The 17,949-nt window shown below is 39.0% G+C and overlaps 1 protein-coding gene across 4 annotated transcripts in view; it reads right to left on the bottom strand.

Moving 5' to 3' along the window:
- Positions 1–17,949, bottom strand: part of ndst1a (N-deacetylase/N-sulfotransferase (heparan glucosaminyl) 1a) — a 79,102-nt gene that overhangs the window by 9,397 nt on the left and 51,756 nt on the right. For 2 of the 4 annotated variants that reach the window (XM_053641011.1, XM_053641009.1), the window contains 8 exons: positions 15,694–15,733; positions 12,397–13,316; positions 12,060–12,188; positions 10,505–10,849; positions 8,723–8,810; positions 8,085–8,239; positions 5,014–5,199; positions 1,938–2,066 (listed from right to left, as the gene is read on the bottom strand). In XM_053641011.1, coding sequence (XP_053496986.1) covers positions 1,938–2,066; positions 5,014–5,199; positions 8,085–8,239; positions 8,723–8,810; positions 10,505–10,849; positions 12,060–12,188; positions 12,397–12,915 — 1,551 coding nt within the window. In that variant the 5' untranslated portion in view covers positions 12,916–13,316; positions 15,694–15,733. The remainder of the gene's footprint in view (positions 1–1,937; positions 2,067–5,013; positions 5,200–8,084; positions 8,240–8,722; positions 8,811–10,504; positions 10,850–12,059; positions 12,189–12,396; positions 13,317–15,693; positions 15,734–17,949) is intronic. The other 2 variants (XM_053641008.1, XM_053641010.1) reach the window with 1 other exon arrangement.

Genomic DNA, 17,949 nt, shown 5'->3' with positions numbered 1-17,949 from the left:
CAACAGCTGCAATAAAAATAAGACTATTTTCTTTTCTTTTTTTTTTTTTAATGAAAAACAGTATATAATGCATTGCAGCCCATACAGACTCGCCCAACGAACTGAAGAAATAACATCAAACAACGACGACGATGACAGCAAAGACAACACCAACTGCAACAACAGTGACAAACACAACAATGATACTATTTTTGATTTTTTTTTAATGGAAAAATGTATATAACCCATCCCATTCCAAACCCATCAAGACTCACCAAAACAACAGAAACAATGACAACAATATCTACAACAAGACTATTTTTTTTTTTTTTAATGAAAAACATTATATAATGCATTGCAGCCCATACAGCGACAACAACAACAACGACCGCAACAACAACAGCAAAGTCGTGTAATGGGGTTGGAGTCCCGATTAAGCTTATATTTAAGAGAGGCAGGCAGACAAATCCCAATCGTAAAGCAAGTTCGAGGTCAAAAACCGGGCAAGGGGTGTGGCGATCGGCAAATAATATAAACCGGGCTAGACAAGAATCGAGAAACACGAGGACTGAACAGGATCAAAAACCATGGGATGCGGAACAAGGCTCAAAGGCTCATCTTCATCTGTGTGACACCGGATAGTGTGACTATAAATCATTAGTCTTCTACAACTGTACACTACACAGTCAAGCAGTTTTAAGTGTGCTGAAATAATCTGGATATGCAAGGCTGGATATACCAACTGGACGATGGAAAATAAAGTAAACAACAGCTGTTATAGCAGGAAGTTTCAAGCATCTCATGCACTAAGATATCATTTTGCAAATAAAACATTTTTCCTCTACCATCATAGTTGGTCATGTAGTGATGGTGAAGTAGCTACGATTTCTGTATCACACTGTCGAATGTACAGCTCAAAGGGTTAAAGCTAGCAGACACGTCCTATCCAGGTGTGTGACTCACCCTTTAAAACTTAATGACTCTAGCTGGTCACTCTGATCAATAGCAAGAAGCTCATTAGGAAAGAGACGAACATGCAATTAGGTGACCAACTCCACGAGCGTTGCTCATTGATCAGATCCAGTCAGTCTGAACCAAGGGCTAATCACTGCATTAGATCAGGCCTGGATTGAGCTCCTGGCAAGGCTGGAACATGGGGCTTTTACAATAAGATAAAATCCCTAATTAGCTGAGGACCTGTCCATACTGAGTAATGTGAAGTCACAAACTTTGGAGTGGAAAATGAACAGGTTTGTGTCAATGTGTTTAAAAAAAAAAAAAAAAAAGGGGTAAACTAACAGGCTGAGATGTTCTTCATATTAACTAAAGTAATTTCATGCATCGGTGTTTCTATAAATATATTTCACTCTTTTACAAAGCAAATACAACCCCAATTCCGAAAAAAAGTTGGGACGCTGTGTAAAATGTAAATAAAAACAGAATGCAATGATTTGCAAATCTCATAAACCCATACTTTATTCACAATAGAACATATCAAATGTTTAAACCGAGGAAATCTGATGGCCGCAACACGTCTCAAAAAAGTTGGGACGGGGGCAACAAAAGGCTGGAAAAGTAAGTGTTACTAAAAAGAAACAGCTGGAGGTTAATTGGGAACAGGTCAGTAATATGATTGGGTATAAAAAGAGTATCTTAGAGATGCAGAGTCTTTCAGAAGTAAAGATGGGCAGAAGTTCACCAATCTGCGAAAAGCTGCATCTACATACGCAGTTTATATATAGTTTCTATAAAAAGAAACACAACCACACCTCATACATGGATTAATAAAAGGAAAGAGCATCATATTATTTATTCTGTTTCATAACACTGACTCCGATTACTAAACTTAAAACTGTGTCTTTTCTGTCACAGAGTATAAACATGCTGGAGATGAAATTTTAAGAAGGCTGATCGCATGTGCTTTTGGGAGTAGTGGAGGTGTGCGCGTGTGTACTTACTGGGTTGAGTAATACAGTGAGGAAGAGTTCCCCTCCGTTGATGAGCTTGTCGAGCTCCTGAGGGCCTCCTGGGTAATCTTTATAGAAGATAGTGTGAGTGAACAGACCACAAGTCTGCCTCGGCAGCACCTGACAGAGGAAAAGGCAATACGTTATCTCAAGCACAAAAGCACATGCTTATATTACCCCTCTCTCTCTCACACAAACACACACATACATATACAGAGCGTCATATGACCTGGACACCTCAGCACACCCTCCATCTATCCACACACACACGGTAAGGCAAGCACCAAGCTTCTCTCTTCACTTCAATAAATAGAGCGAGGCTTAATGTAATATTCATAATCTCTCTCGGGGCGTTCATGAACTCAGCGGGTGTATATAAAAATCAATGAGAGGCAGAACCCACATCTGAATATAAATCTGTTCTCAGTAATCAGCTCTCCATTCCCTCCTCCTGTCTTACTCCTCTCTATGCTTCAAGGACAATCACACCGGGGGTCAGACACGTGCAGAAATGAAGCTCACAAAAAAAATCATCCAAAGGCGGCATTTAGAGTAAAGAGCAGGTTAATGTCAGTCCAGGCTTTAGACCGAGTAAAACTCCTGATCTATTACAGTTCTTACTTGTGTCTGGGTTAAAGGGAGAGTGAAGAGAAAAAGAAACTAAGAGGATGATGAAATGGAAGAACGAGTCATGGAGGAACAGAAGTAGTATGAACATGGAAGAGAAAGAGAGAGAGAGAGAAAGAGAGAGTATGGGTGAGAAAGAAAAAGTGAATAATGAAAGTGACAGAAAAAGCGACTGGAAGATACAGAAAGAAGCACTGAATATGTTAATGTAGTCTTTTTTTTTTTTTAAGATTTTTATATTATTTTGAGATCTATTATTTACATCTAGTATAGTTTTACTTCGTCTTCGTGTGGTTTTGTTCGATTCGTTTAGCTTTTTATTGATTTTTATTCCATAAACACACTGCATATAGTGTAATATAAGACGAGAATGGACAAAACATAAATAATTTATGATTTATGTCACAAAAGTTAAAAGTTATTACTCAGTAAAAGTGGATTTACATGAGGTCAATGAAATGGAAAATGCGCCTGTTTGGGGGGTTCCCCCGTGTTCCCTTGTGATGTCACACTCCACTGTAGTGATTAATGGTTCATTAGAAAGTAGACACTCAATACTTTAAGAATTTGTAGGTATTCATAAGTATGTCATTTTTTTTTACCTAGCCTAGCAGGTTTAAATCTTATAATTTTATTGTGGCAGTTATAGCATACGTTTTACTATCAAAAAAGTTTTAGTTGTGCTGCCTGTTGCCCTGTGATGGGTTGGCACCGGGTCCAGGGAGTCCCCTGCCTTGTGCCCTGAGTTCCCTGGGATAAGCTCCAGGCTCCCCCGTGACCCTGTGTAGGATACGCGGTACGGAAAATGGATGGATAATCTATCTAATGGATGTGCTGTCCGTTTGATCTCTGCATCAATGTTTTAAAACGAAAACGATCCTCGTCCACACTGCCGTTTGCGTTTCAGAAACGATCTCCATCCACACTACACGGCCGAATACAAATGTCACATGACCATTCCTGCACATACAAGTGTAATCAAGAAGTTGGTTGCTAGTCACTGTCAGTCCATTTAGGGCTTACGCCGCTTGAAATGAGATTTGTTGCCGATTGCTCTAATCGTAGCTCGCCTCTTGCGCATGTAGGCAGCTGCGGTATAATAAGATACAGAATTTAACTGCACAGTGGCTGCTAAGAATGACAACAAAGCCAGCAAAGCTTGTGGTTCAGTCTCCGTGTTGTAGTGTATACGATCAAGGTAGCGTAATGGTCATATGGTAGGGGCTTGAAGAATCAGAGAAGGATACGCAATGATCCAGAAGACCCAATTAGGGGGCGAATGTGGGCGAAGCCACGCCTTCGTTTTGGTCTGTTTACACGAGCCCGGAGTTTTCAAACTAAAACGGGGTCTTCTGCGTTTCCAAAATTCTCCGTTTTGGAGGGTGGAAAACGTCGGAGTAGTGTAGACGACAGGCGTAACCGTAGAAACAGTTATGCATTTTAAAACGAAAACACACTAGTGTAAACAGGGCCTTACTGTGGAGAGGTGCCCTGCTCACCAGCAGCTAAATACGATACTCTACATACAGGAATCCAACAGTGTCCTGACAAATCTTATAACAGCCGTGCTGTGATAAAATAATTCATTTATTCATACTGATAGAACAAGTCTGATAAGTCGGTTTCCATCCCGCCGGTGTGATGGAACACCAGTGTACTGTGAGAGAGGGTTCATTTTACTGAATACTGTTGAACTAAATCAATGTTTCTGTAACGGATATACGAATGTGCCATTGGTTTAGTAACAATCCATAAAATAATCAATGCTTCAACGTTAACCAAGTCACAGATAATCTGCATGCATAGTGATTTGATGTAATATGAAGCAAGGTATGGACTCAAGTTAAAAAAATATATATATATTCTGATATTGCATGGGTAGCTAGAACTTCATCCATCCATCCATCTTCTACCGCTTCACGGGGAACCTGGAGCCTATCCCAGGGAACATCGGGCACAGGACGGGGTACACCCTGGACAGGGTGCCAGTCCATCACAGGGCAGAATCACATACACACTCACACACCCATTCATACACTACGGACACTTTAGACATGCCAATCAGCCTACCATGCATGTCTTTGGAGGCAGCTAGAACTTTCCACACTTAATTAGTTCTGTCCAGTAGTTATCACATGAAAAAAAAAATAATGAAATGAAAATGTCTCTTATATTTAATTAAATGTTAATTAACTTTTATTTCAGTTTTCTGTGTTTTCATTTCAGTAACTAATTTATCATGGTCAGGTTTGTGGTGGAACCGGAGCATATCCATGAACACTGGGTGCGGACAATTAACGGGAATTTTTGGGACTCCAGGGGCAAATTACAATAACCAATCCACCTACTGCCATGTTTTTGGAAGTTGGAACCCAGAAGAAGCCTAGGGAAGGAAAGCAGGCAATTTTGCTTGTATGTGTGTGTTGGTGTAGACCCTCACGCTGATGCCGCTGTGGATGAAGCCGCGGCGGTAGCGGGCAGGTTTGAGATGAGGATACTCCTCTGTGCTGGTCACTCGGATGCCCCACACTTTCTTCCAGGCCTCGTAGAGCTGCACGTGAATGGGGTAGACGCCTGAGTGATGAGGAGCCACTGCATAACCCAGGTGTGTGGGGATAGCGTGCTCCTGCACACAAGATTCATACAACAAGAGTCATGAAGTTCATTCATACATCATATATCATGGACAGTTGTCCACTATTGGACGGTTGTAGGGTTGTCGGTTCGATTCCCTTACCACGTGACTCCACACGCCGAAGTGTCCTTGGGCAAGACACTGAACCCCAACTTGCTCCTGATGGCAAGTTAGCACCTTGCATGGCAGCACTGCTACCATTGGTGTGTGAGAATAGGTGAATGAGAACCAGTGTAAAGCGCTTTGTAGAAAAGTTAAAAAAGCGCTATATAAGTGCAGACCATTTATATCCATGATGTTCATTGTTACTAAGCATTTAATATGAAAACGTTGGCTTGTGTTGATATGAAATTTTTGTGTCCCAGTTATATTTAAAAGAATCGCTCTTTTTCAGAAGGAACCGAGATCTACTGCCCTGCAGTGGTCGAACACTACCAGGCCAATTTACGTATGTCTTGTCCATCTTAATCATCACAAATGACCTGAAGTTAGGCTTAAACAAACTTCCTAGATTATTGTGTGGTGTGGAGTGTGTACAAACCTCACAGTCCAGTCATAGTTATCCTGATTTCAATTCATGAATTGGTTCATAGTTTGAACTTGTAGTATGGGTGTGACCTACTGACAGTTACACTCTTAGTGCCTTCATATAATGGTAAGAAGTATGCCTTTAGTCCGGTTGAATCCAATCCCGGTGTCTTTACCCCCTTGGAGTGGTTCTTATGATTAGGTGTGAACACAGCAATCGATCTTTGATCCTAAACAATGATTTGATAATCTCAGGCTGCTTCCAAGTAACCTCTAGTAGAGTTAAAACTGCAGTGATGACACAAATGTCCCTTTTTTTATTTCTCTTCTTATGCTCGTATCTGTTTGTTACCCATTTATTCATCTCTCTAAGAGGTGGAGCTTCTTCGAAATCATAATCTAATTAAACTGACGCCAAAAGAATAGACCAAAGAAAAAAAAAACCCACCAAAACGCTAGTCAACAAGCTCAATAAAAGGACGTAAACGGATGGGGGTTTTTTTTCCCGATTCGTTTAGATAAAAACAAGAATGCACTTCCTAGGCAGTGTGAATCTCATTATAATTGGTGTGGGTGAATGCAAAGTAGATTACATTTCACTACAAAATGAAAGTACTGGCGTTACACCCATAATGTCAATACGAATGCTTAGCGTTTAGTTTAATCAAGAAAAACAGCAGGCTTTAATGGTGCCGCAGTTCTAGATTTATAATAATTACATACTTAAAAGGATGCCTTAGGAAGTACAAGGGCTCTAGTCTCTTCATTTCGCACTATAAACAGAGTGAAGTTCGTTGAGGGACGTAAACGGCTTGTCGGTGCTTTGATTGCAACTTCTAAAAAGAGCTCTCAAAGTGATTACCCAATCCTGATCATTAACAATAACTTTCCTTTAAGTTTATTAAAGTTTACTTAAGGTATGTGTGTGTGTGTGTGTACTCAGGTGCAAATAATGGAATAGGGTTTGAGTGCAGTGTCTGAATTAGAAGAAACAGCCAATACCATTGTGCACATGAGAAATATACTTATAATGAAGTTGCTGGTTCTAAGATTCTAGATTATATACAGTGACGGATGCGAAACAGGATTACACAGGTGCATCATGACAACACGTTTTGGATGTTGTGCAATCCTGTCTCGATTCGCATGTCAGTACATTGAAAAAAATTTAATAAATGGAATGGGACATGTGGTGGGTCAGCTTTAAGAAAACATATTAAGCAGTCTATACAGGATTTGGCTGAATTTTTTTTTTAGGTTATTGCATGCTTGATTTTGCTTACTTTAAAAAAAACAAAAAAAAAAACAAAACATTTGCGATGCAATTAGCATAGTGTTTTTTTTTGTGTTTTTTTGCAGAAAACTACTTGAATTGGCGAAATTGCAATAGCATGAAATAGTTTCGCACGGCCTTTCACAGTGATGTTTGTTATTAAATGAGACCTTTTCAGCTGTACTCATGTACAGCGCACGTGAAACGAAGAGGGCTTTAACTGAATGCGCGTTGTGATGACGTCACATCACACGTCTTGGCCCAAATCAGCGGAAAATCTGCAGTAATTTTGAAAAATTGCAAGCTCCGCCAGATATTGCTGAGTTTGCTTGATTTTGTGTTCATTTCTGCGATCGCAAAATCTCAAAATCCTGGAGGGATTGAAAATGAAGTATAGTTTACATAAAAACAAAGTTTCTTATCAAAAGTCTTGTTGGTATTTCGTTGCTTATCCTAAACTTCATTGAAACAAGTTTCTAATTATTACATTGCATTATGGAGAGCGAGTGCGATTCACGTAGTATTAATACAATCTGATTACATTATAAAATCTTGTGAGCATGTTGCGTAGCAGTAATGTGGTTGTTTCACAATGCCAGTGAGCTTAGGGTTCGATCCTAAGCTCAGATGAGAATGCAGAGTTCAATTTAATACACGTTCGAATCATGTTGGGTGTACGGAAGAAAAAACTGTTAATGTAATGCAGTTCAATCACGTGGAACTGATGTACGCATCTGAATTAAGTAAATTCACTGAGCTTTTTTTTCCCAGTGTATATTCAAGAAACTATAACTGCATTTTGTCACTGAACTCTATATTGTAATATAATGATAAGAAAGCTGACTGGACTTCAATTCTATGCCCTCTAGACATCACTGCCCCACACACACACACACACACACACACACACACACACACAAACACACACAAACACACACAAACACACACACACACAAATCATCAACATGACACTCAACTCTCCAGGGCTGCTGTAGCTTGGCTGAACTTGACAGCTCTGACTATCTTAACGTATCTTTTGTGTGTGTGTGTGTGTGTGTGTGTGTATCGTACTCACCTCAGCGAAGCGTCTGTTCAAGAGCATCTGTTCTGCTAACACGCTCTGGTTATGAAAGCGGTGAGGTTGCATGTGACTCCACATGTGTGGAAACCACCAGAACTCGTTAACATACGATAACAACAGGTCATCACCCAGATCCTCCTCATCTGTACCTACATACACACACACACACACACACACACACACACAGACAACAAGACAACAATTCACCTTGATCTTTACACACCCATCATTTTTATGAAGTAAAATATTCACATTACTGTGAAGAAACCAATATGATGTCTATATTAACACAGCATAATACAGGGGTGCAAAAAGAAATCGGAGTGTAGGAGTAGAAAATGTTTTATTAGTTGAAGTATCGAACCACCGAATCGTGAAGCAGTGTAAAAAAATAAAATAAAACAAAAAGCAATAGGGTGTACTGTAATCTATTATGTAATTTATTATTTATTAGCAGTCGACAATGTTTTATCTCTCTTTGTCCAATGACAAACACACTCCTACATACATGCAAAAAAACAAAAAAAAAAAAAAACAAGGTTGCATGATATCTCAGTACCAGTGCACACTCTTGTACATGCACAGAAACACACAATTCTCAATAAAACATTACCGTCATATCGTCCACTGACCTGCATGGTAAAACTTCCCTGAGAAGCCAAGGTTAAAGGTGAAGTTTGGGATTGACTTCCGCAGCTCGTCCTGCATCTGTACCAGTGCCTGGATGTGGAAGAATTACACATGCAAAATCAGAAACTCTCACTAACACAATGATTATTTTAATTTAAAGTCTGAAATATTATCCCAATCGTATCATGTCTCTATATGTAATATGTCCAATTCGTCCTACATCTTCATCATTACACTATTTGATCTTAAGTCTTCACAACATCCTAAAGCACCCAAAACCTTCATTTTTAATAACTGTTTTTATGGTTAAACCTCTAGAAGAAAGAATTAAATAGTGCTGTCCATAGTGGATAAACAGTCACTCAGTTTTGCATCATAAAATATGAGAGCCTATCATGTTTCAGTATGCAAATGTAAGTCATTCTAATTGGCAAAACCATAAAGTCTGGAATTCTTAAGGTAAAATTACAAGGGCCATTTTGGGTGTCAAATTTATAAATCATTTATTTAAAAAAAAACAATTGATATAACCACTTAATACCAATTAATTAATAATATGCACAGAACAAACACAAAAGAGCAATGCTTATTTACGTTAAAATTAGGGATGCACCGAACTGAAAATTCTTGGTCGAAGTCGAAACCGAATATAATGAAAAACTTGGCCGAAAGTTGAAGGCCGAATACGTTTTTTCGCGTTTTTTCCATTTATTTTGCCATTTTTTTTTACCATTGCATAAATTAAATAGTCAAAATGTGCTTTTTACTATTTTGTCTTGCTTTTCAAAGAAAAGAATCAATTACGAAAACTAAAATTTCAAAATATTTATTTAACACTGAACATTTTTTTTCATTCCAGCAGGCATAGGCTACCAACAAGGCACAATATAACTTTAAATAAATAAAATAGTAAAATAAAAATATTTTGATGTGGTCATCTTTGAGCCCCCCTTGAATAGCCTATGTTAGGCCTATAACTGACTGCTGAAAGAATGGAACACTCTGTAGCCTACAACAAAAAAGTGCATTAAAAAGTCCATTGACAAGAGTGCAAAAAATGGTTCTATTCACTTCTATATGGCTGATTATATATTGGGGATATATACCGCTGGCGTCCCTGTACACCCCGCGGAGTATTATAGTAGATATAGTATAGTTAGATACGTTGTTAATGTTATGTTCCTTGATAGATTTAGTTAGTTTAAACTATAGATCAGTTCATTTAGTCCCCGCTGGTTTTTCCGCTCCCAGTCCATAGTACTAGTTCATGTTTCTTGTTTTGTGTTTTGACCCTGATTTCTGTGACCGCGACTCTGATTCCTGCTTTGCTCCGTTTATGCCCGTTTGCCGATCGCCAGACCCTTTGCCTGTCTTTACTACGTTTTTTGGATTACGATTTGGATTTGTCTGCCTGCCCTTAAATAAATACGTCTTTACCTGCTTCTGTACTCTACTCCCTTACGTCTCGCGACATGACAGAAGACTCCGGAACAGAAACAAAACAAACACACGTGTCCACAGTAAACTTCCGTCAACATCCGAAGAGCCCGTAGCTCGTGCATGTAGCTCGTGCATGTGCGCGCCCCTTCATCGAGGTCGTGACATTTGCGCGTCTCACTCTGGTTGCTAGGCTATTTGGACGAGTCATAAAACACGTCATTGTTCGGTCAAATTTATTAGGCCCTTTCACTTATTTTATTATTTTCACTTATTCGGTTGCTGAACATTCGGTGCATCCCTAGTTAATATGATAAACCTTTAGTATTGCTGCAGCTCACCCTCACCTCTACATCAGCCATCTTCATCCTGGTGCCCTCTTTTCCAACGAAGATATCGTCAATGTCGACCAGAACATATCTATCCAGGGACAGTGAGAGCCTCTTAGATGTGAGGAAGGCCACAGCGTCCACGAACACGAGCTTGTGTAGCCAGAAGGCCAGGCCGTGGCCGAACAGCACGCGCTGGATGCCATCGTGGAGGCCGAGGTCCTGAACCACGGATGTGTGGAGGACGGCGTGTAGGCCTATGTTCTCTGCTGACTGGGTCTTCGCTAACAGTACTGGCTCATATGTGGAGTGGTTGGACTGGAACACGGTCCAGTTATCACCAGGCAGAGGACCTCTGACCACCTGAGGAGAGAGAGAAAGAAAGAGAGAGAGAGTATACATTATATATACAGTGGGGGAAATAAGTATTGAATGCGTCGACATTTTTTTTTTCTTTTCAGTAAATGCATTTCCAATGAGTCTATTCACATGAAATTTTCACCAGACTTTGGTATTAACACAAGAAATCCAGAAATATAAAGAATTCACAACATTGCCATCAGAAATTGCTCACAAGCCCAGATAGCCTCTCTTAGATTACTAACTGTACCTTACCTTAGACTGCTACAAGGGTTGAGGTAGAAGATTGGAGTATATACGGTTACATTCATGAATCATTCATTCCGTTATTATTCTTATTCATTTAGTAAAAGACAAAAATCAACATACTATTTGATTACAAAGTACACTGATTATCATACTTTAACATAATGCAACCTCATATCTTCCTCACCATGATCTTCTTTCCATCGCGTATCCTCATCTTATCTCATCTTTTCCCGTTACTTCTTGCCTTTGCCTGTCTGGACCCATTCTCCAAACAGGGAAGTAATCCTCTCAGTAGTAGGTACTTTCTCCCAAAAATATACAACCCTCCACATTCCTCCGTTTTGAAAATTTAGTTTTAATCTACTCCCTAACTTTATTTAAGAAGGTACACATGCCTAAAGGCAACACATGTAGAACCTTATTTTACAGTATATCTTGAGTGCGCGTATATAACGTACATACATATAATTTATACACTTCTATCCCTGCTGAAAAAAATCAACAGAAACCATCACAATACATCAAATGGTTTCCACTACAAATACCATTAGAAACCATCAGCTAACTGTTAAAACCATTACCATTATTGGTCCTTAATGGTATCCATTAGACATACATTCCACCAATAAATTACCAGTAGAGACCCACAGGGACCATTACAGTTTCCGTTAAAACCAATACAATTCCCATTATAACCATTACAAACTCTATGAGGCTTTCTATTGTTGTTTTTTTTTTCCAGCAGCGATATTTGTCCAGGTACGAGTGCCTTCAAATTCCATATTTATGCAAGAACCAAATCTGTTTAAGATATTTTTGCCTCTTTACCCTCTTAGAGAAGTAGTTAAACCAGCTATAATCATCATGCTGAGTCTTCGGGTAATCCCAGTACCTCATCCAACATGCTTATCATCTTTAAGCACAAACATCATAAGAAGTCTGTTAAGGTAACATCTGAACAGACCTCGTGGGCGCGGGTGATGTGCAGGAGGGGTGATTTGGGGTTGACGGTGCAGTCCTTTAGACCCAAATTTGAGTGCAGGAACAGAGGGAAACCTTTCAGCTGGGCACTCAGGAGACTGTTCTCATTCGCCTACACACACAGACACACACACACAGGGATTGGGAGAAGGATGGAGTGAGAAAAAAAAAAAAAAAATCTGTGAACTGGCTCAGGGAGTGACATATTAGCAGAATACAAAATCCATTTCGTATGGTGAGGTCAGACTATAATAATTTGGATTATCACATTAATCATCCAAGTGTAGAGACAGACAGAGAGATAGAGTAGATCATGTGACCTTGAAGAAGCCGATAATTCCCACTCCATACTCCACACAGTATTTATCCAGCAGCTCCCTGTTCCAGGCGTCCATGTTGACGTACTTCAGGATGTTCTCGTAGATGATGAGAGCGAAGCGGCCTCGGTCGCGCTCTGTCAGCGTAGGCATGTCTCCTTTTCCTGGAGAGATCTCTGTGTGGTACCGGAATCGGGCCGACTCCAGCACAGCTACGATGTCTTGACCCAGCTGGGAGTACTGACTCTCGACAAACACGAGAACCACCGGGTCGGTCTGGCTGCCATCTGCCGCCGCATCTCCGGCCACTTCATCCTGGAGCGGCAGGAGCCGTGATGCCGTGACATCATCATCGCAGTCCTCTGGCACGACTCCAGCAGAAGGCTCAAACTCCCTTTTGACGCCATACAGGAAGTAGGCAGAAATGAAGACGCTGAGCATGCACAAGAGGAAGAGAAGGAGAAAGATGGTCTGGAGCGTGAGCTGGCGGAGGAGACGTCGCACGCAGCCAGCACCCAGCATCGTGGGGATGACCCCCCCACCCCCCCAGCCCACAGAAAACAAATGAATAAATAAAATAAACGAGGGGCAAAAGGCAAAATCGAGTCAAATCTCAGATTCTTTCCATTTACACCATCAATTTATGTCTGTGTATAAAAACATTGTGAGTAAAGAACAGAGATGTTCAAAGAGCTGGTCTCCTCCATATTAAACACCACTATGTCACCATATCTGTTGTCGGCTTCTTTAACTGAGATGATTTTGTCTGTACACGGCTCCCTGAACGCATGATAAGCAGCTGATAGAACCCGTTTTCTGTCCTTCATTCAAATTCATTCCTTATTGATACTTTTGAAGGAGTTGGAGTAGCATCAGAGCAGCTGGTGCAAATGTAGTCCTTCATTCCAGAAATGTCAGAATACCTGCAGAAAAAAGGGGCACAGTTAAATGAAAATTTTATAAACACAATTCTGATCATATGTAAAGCAAGTATACACCGTATGGCCAAACGTTTGTGGGCACCTGACCATTTGGGGTTCTTCCCCAAAAAATGCCCCCAAAATGTTATAAGTGCACAATTGTATAGACAATTGTATGTCATTGCATGATGTAGCATTACAATTTCCTCTCTCTAGAACTAAGAAACTCTCTCAGAATAGCAATGCCCCTGTGCATAAAGCGAGCCCCATGAAGACATTGTTTGCCAAGGTTGGAGTGGAAGAACTTGAGTGTCCAGCACAGAGCCCTGACCTCAACCCAAGTGAACACATTTGAGATGATCTGCAACACCGTCTGCACCCCAGACCTCCTCAATCAACATCAGTGCCTGATCTCACTAATGCGCTTATGGCTGAATAATCACAAATCCCCACAGCCATGCTCCAAAATCTAGTGGAAAGCCTTCCCAGAAAAGTGAAGGTTATTATAATGGGGGCTAAATATAGAATTGGATGTTCAACAAGCACATATAAGTGTGATGGTCAGTTGTTCACAAACCTTTGAACATATATTGTATTAAACAAAACTTCCTCTTAGATGCTAGAAAATCACTTGCATCTCTTGCATTGTAACTACAGTATCAGCATCAGCTTGGATTGCACAACTTATATGAAACCAACAGATTGCATTTGAGCACTTGGAACGATTCTCAGTCCAATCTGTACACTGTATTGAGGTGAAATATATATGATACTCTTGGCCAATTTCTCTGTTCTGGGACTACGTGACCGACATTATGTTTGAAATTACTGGCACAATATAAAAATAAAAATAAAAAATAGCTCTGTGGTTGCTAAAGGATCATCACCGTCTTAGCAAACTTGACCACAATATCCACTTGGGAGAGTATTTCAGAGTGACTGTACTATGCTGACTGATTTCTATACCCTGTGTAATTTATATATTAAAACAATCAATCAAAAGAAAAGTTCCTTTTGGATCCATAAACATTGAGCGAGTAAACCCATCCCACTTAGATGGTCAATCCCAAGAGAAGAGTTTGCCAGAAGGACAAAGAGAGTGAGAGAAGCATAATCAGGAAGATAAATAAATAAATGATTACTATGCCTGGAAGAGATAATTACCACACCATTTTGTTTTCTCATTAAAAAAAGCCAATTGCCTTCTGTTAACCAATGAATTAAAAATAGACAGGATGTATAATCCCTTTATTCGGGGCTTACAGCGAGCATCTTCTTCGACAATAATATTAAGGCTAGTCCCATCAGGTTCAGTAGAAAACATGGTGAAATGGCAAATGTTATCTGTTCGACCTTGACATTAGAAGTTGAGGTGGAATTTGTTGAACTCTACTGGGGATACACGCAAGAGAGAATAATTCAGCGATATGAATTCAGTAAATATTACACTGTGGTAGGGTCAAAATGTTCTTTTTGGTAAATGTGAAATATGTTATTAGAGAACTGAAATACTGTAGGGAAAAGAAAAATGTGATGGGGCGGTGCTTCTTGTTACCAGTGGACTCCGATTCATCTGGGTATTAATCAGAAGTGACAGTTCCTAGGCATCTCATCATTCCATTTGAGCAAAGTGTGATTATAAATTATTTATACGGGCATCTGTTTCCATGTAAGAAGTAATTTGCAACAGGCACTTACTAATCACTTATTTCTGTTATACTGTAGGATCTGTAACTGCACTAATATATACACACACACACACACACACACACACACACACACACACGTTCTGAACATTCTACCCAAGCTACACCATAGGAAACGATTTAAATAAATAACAGACAATAAGTTTGATACAATCAATTCATTGTCTCCTCGTGTATATGTATTTATTTACTTAAAAAAAAGCAACAATTGTGTCTGTGGTTTGTGCAGCTCTACTCTGAATGGTTTATGTAATGGTTATTTTAAAGGCAACAGAAAATATTATATGAAAAATGAATACTAAGTCTTCAAAATAATTTAAACTTGCATTTAAGAAAATTTCACAGCTCTAACTTAGGTGTGAAATTCCCATTTAAAATGATAGTGTTTTTGTTTTGTTTTAATTATTGTTGTTATCGATGTATTTATTATTATTATTATTATTATTATTATTATTACATAAGGGTTTAATACTTTTGTATCTTTGTCTATAAACACATTAATACATTAGTTTAATTCATTTAAAAAATGTAAACACAAAGGTTTGATCCATTTTATTTATAAAAACAAAAAAGACAACGTTAGATACTATTGGCATTTAATGTACTGACAAATTATTTTATTTCTATTTATAATGTTTTTTTTACGTTTATATTTATGTTATTTTAATACTCACTTGTGATGAAGCAGTGTTCAGTCAATGATGGTGTGGTTTGCTACGCAGAAAAAAACATTTGGTTGTGTTATTTGTTCAACATGAAACCCAAATATGTCAATATTATGGTCCTTGTTATGTCAGAGAAACATCATAATATATTGTGATTTATATAACAGTTATTGTATAAATTAGGTCCACTAATTTGACTGGTCGAGCAGCATTTCAAGGGTGCCTATATTTCCTATAATCGCACTGGGATGTTTCACTGTGTGCATCACTCCGGTCATCTGTGTTCGCCATGTAAAATTCTACCTCCTAGTTTGTAACGGTTACTACAGTAGTGTTAGTGAAATCATCAGCGGAAAAAGGAAAAATTATACCGTTCAGGAATATCACTTTTGGTTTAAAATATGAAAGCTCATCAGTTGAAGATATAAAGGAAGAAGGGATGCTGATTTAGCTAGCCAACGTGCGATTAAGTTAGGTATAACCACATTTTTGCTTGTGCAATTTCGCTTAAATATGTATACAGATGATATTTGTTTAAACTATCATGATATATTTCTTTAAGGTAAATCTGCACTTATATAGCGCTTTTTTTTAACCTTAGCGGTTCTACAAAGCACTTTACACTGTGTCTCACTCACCCGTTCACACACACACTCACACACCAATGGTAGCAGAGCTGCCATGCAAGGCACTAACTTGCCATCAGAAGCAACTTGGGGTTCAGTGTCTTGCCAAAGGACACTTCGGCCAGTGGAGTCATGTCGGCCGGGAATCGAACCGCCAACCCTACGATTAGTGGACAACCCGCTCTACTACCCGCTCTACCACAGCCACCCTTTAGCCATAAGGTTGGCCGATTGATCGGTTTTGCAGATTAATAGGCACAAATAATCGATTGCTGGAACTATCGGTTATAGGCAAAAATCCACACTGCCAGTTTTTCCCCGGTTGCGTCCCTTGCGGGAGCGACTGAGAAGGGTCCGCTATCATTATACAGCACGAGAGCAGCCTCTAGAGGCGAAATAAAAACTATCGCTGAAATTTTGTTGTGTTATTTGAAGTGTTTTTTGATTCATTTTGGACATCTCCATTTTTATTTGTTTGGAGTGTTACTTTTTGGTTCAGTTTGGATGTATCTCTTATTTTCTTTAATGTTTATTAAGAGATAATATATATTAATATTTATATATTTATTTCATTTAAAAAAAAAAATACAGTATATTTTCATGGTACACTCAGTGCTGTTTATTTTTGTAATAAAGTTCAGCAATATTTTAATTTGAGTGTTGTGTTTTCATTCAGTGTCAATTTTAAACACTTATCTGTTGATTAATCCATTATCGGTATCTGTAAAATCCACTATCGGTCGACCGCTATTTATCCGTGCCACCCAGTACTATCTCAAGTTTTCAAACAAAAGACAATTTTATTTAATTTGAAATGTACCTATTTTCAAAAACAGTTTATGAAACAAACTGATAATCCATTTTCTAATCCATCCATCTTAACATATATGCGATATCATTTTTCATGTATTTTAAATGTTATGGAAACAACTGAACTTGAAATTATGCAAGAAAGCAGTGATGTGATCTTCAAAAACAAAACAAAACAACAACAACAAAAAAAAAACAGGTTAAGGTGATAAAAGGTAGGCTATTATACTCAGGTGGCCTAAGCGTATATACAGGTACAGTGTGATGAACATACTGTAGCTTCAGGTTGTTTAATGTCCAAAATCTGCGTTTGTGTAGAAAAAAAATTGGCACAAAAAGTGCAGATAACACAATACCACAAACAACCCACCCCCCTTTCCAAAGACCCATCTAGTCTGTAAGGAGGAGGTGCGGCATTGAGCGTGTGGCTGCATATAAAAAACAGGTTAACGAAGCGAGAAGACACACACGCACACACACACACACACACACACACACAGAATGTTCCTTCATTGACAAGGACAACTTCCACAGATAAGATACAAACAAAACAAAAAAAAGAACACACATCTCAAGTGTCAGTGGGTTGCCATGTGTGTTGATAGTGGGTTGGACAGTGGGTCTCGTGTCTCTAGGAACATTTGCATACATTTCACAGAGCTTTATGATGGAATATGAGAAAGTAGGCCAATATAATTGCTTCCTCTTCTGTAGGGATATAAGGCTAATGCATTAAGCAATGCCTCTAGAGCAGTCATCTTATAAAACTTTCAGAGAATCAATCTATCTGGAGGTTTTCAGAGTCGAATTTCAAATACGATCAGACTGA

The sequence above is a fragment of the Ictalurus furcatus genome, chromosome 14, assembly GCF_023375685.1.
Source record: "Ictalurus furcatus strain D&B chromosome 14, Billie_1.0, whole genome shotgun sequence".
NCBI classification, from domain to species: domain Eukaryota; kingdom Metazoa; phylum Chordata; class Actinopteri; order Siluriformes; family Ictaluridae; genus Ictalurus; species Ictalurus furcatus.
Note: the sequence above shows the minus strand (reverse complement) of the source record. Positions and strands in the feature narration are given on the sequence as shown.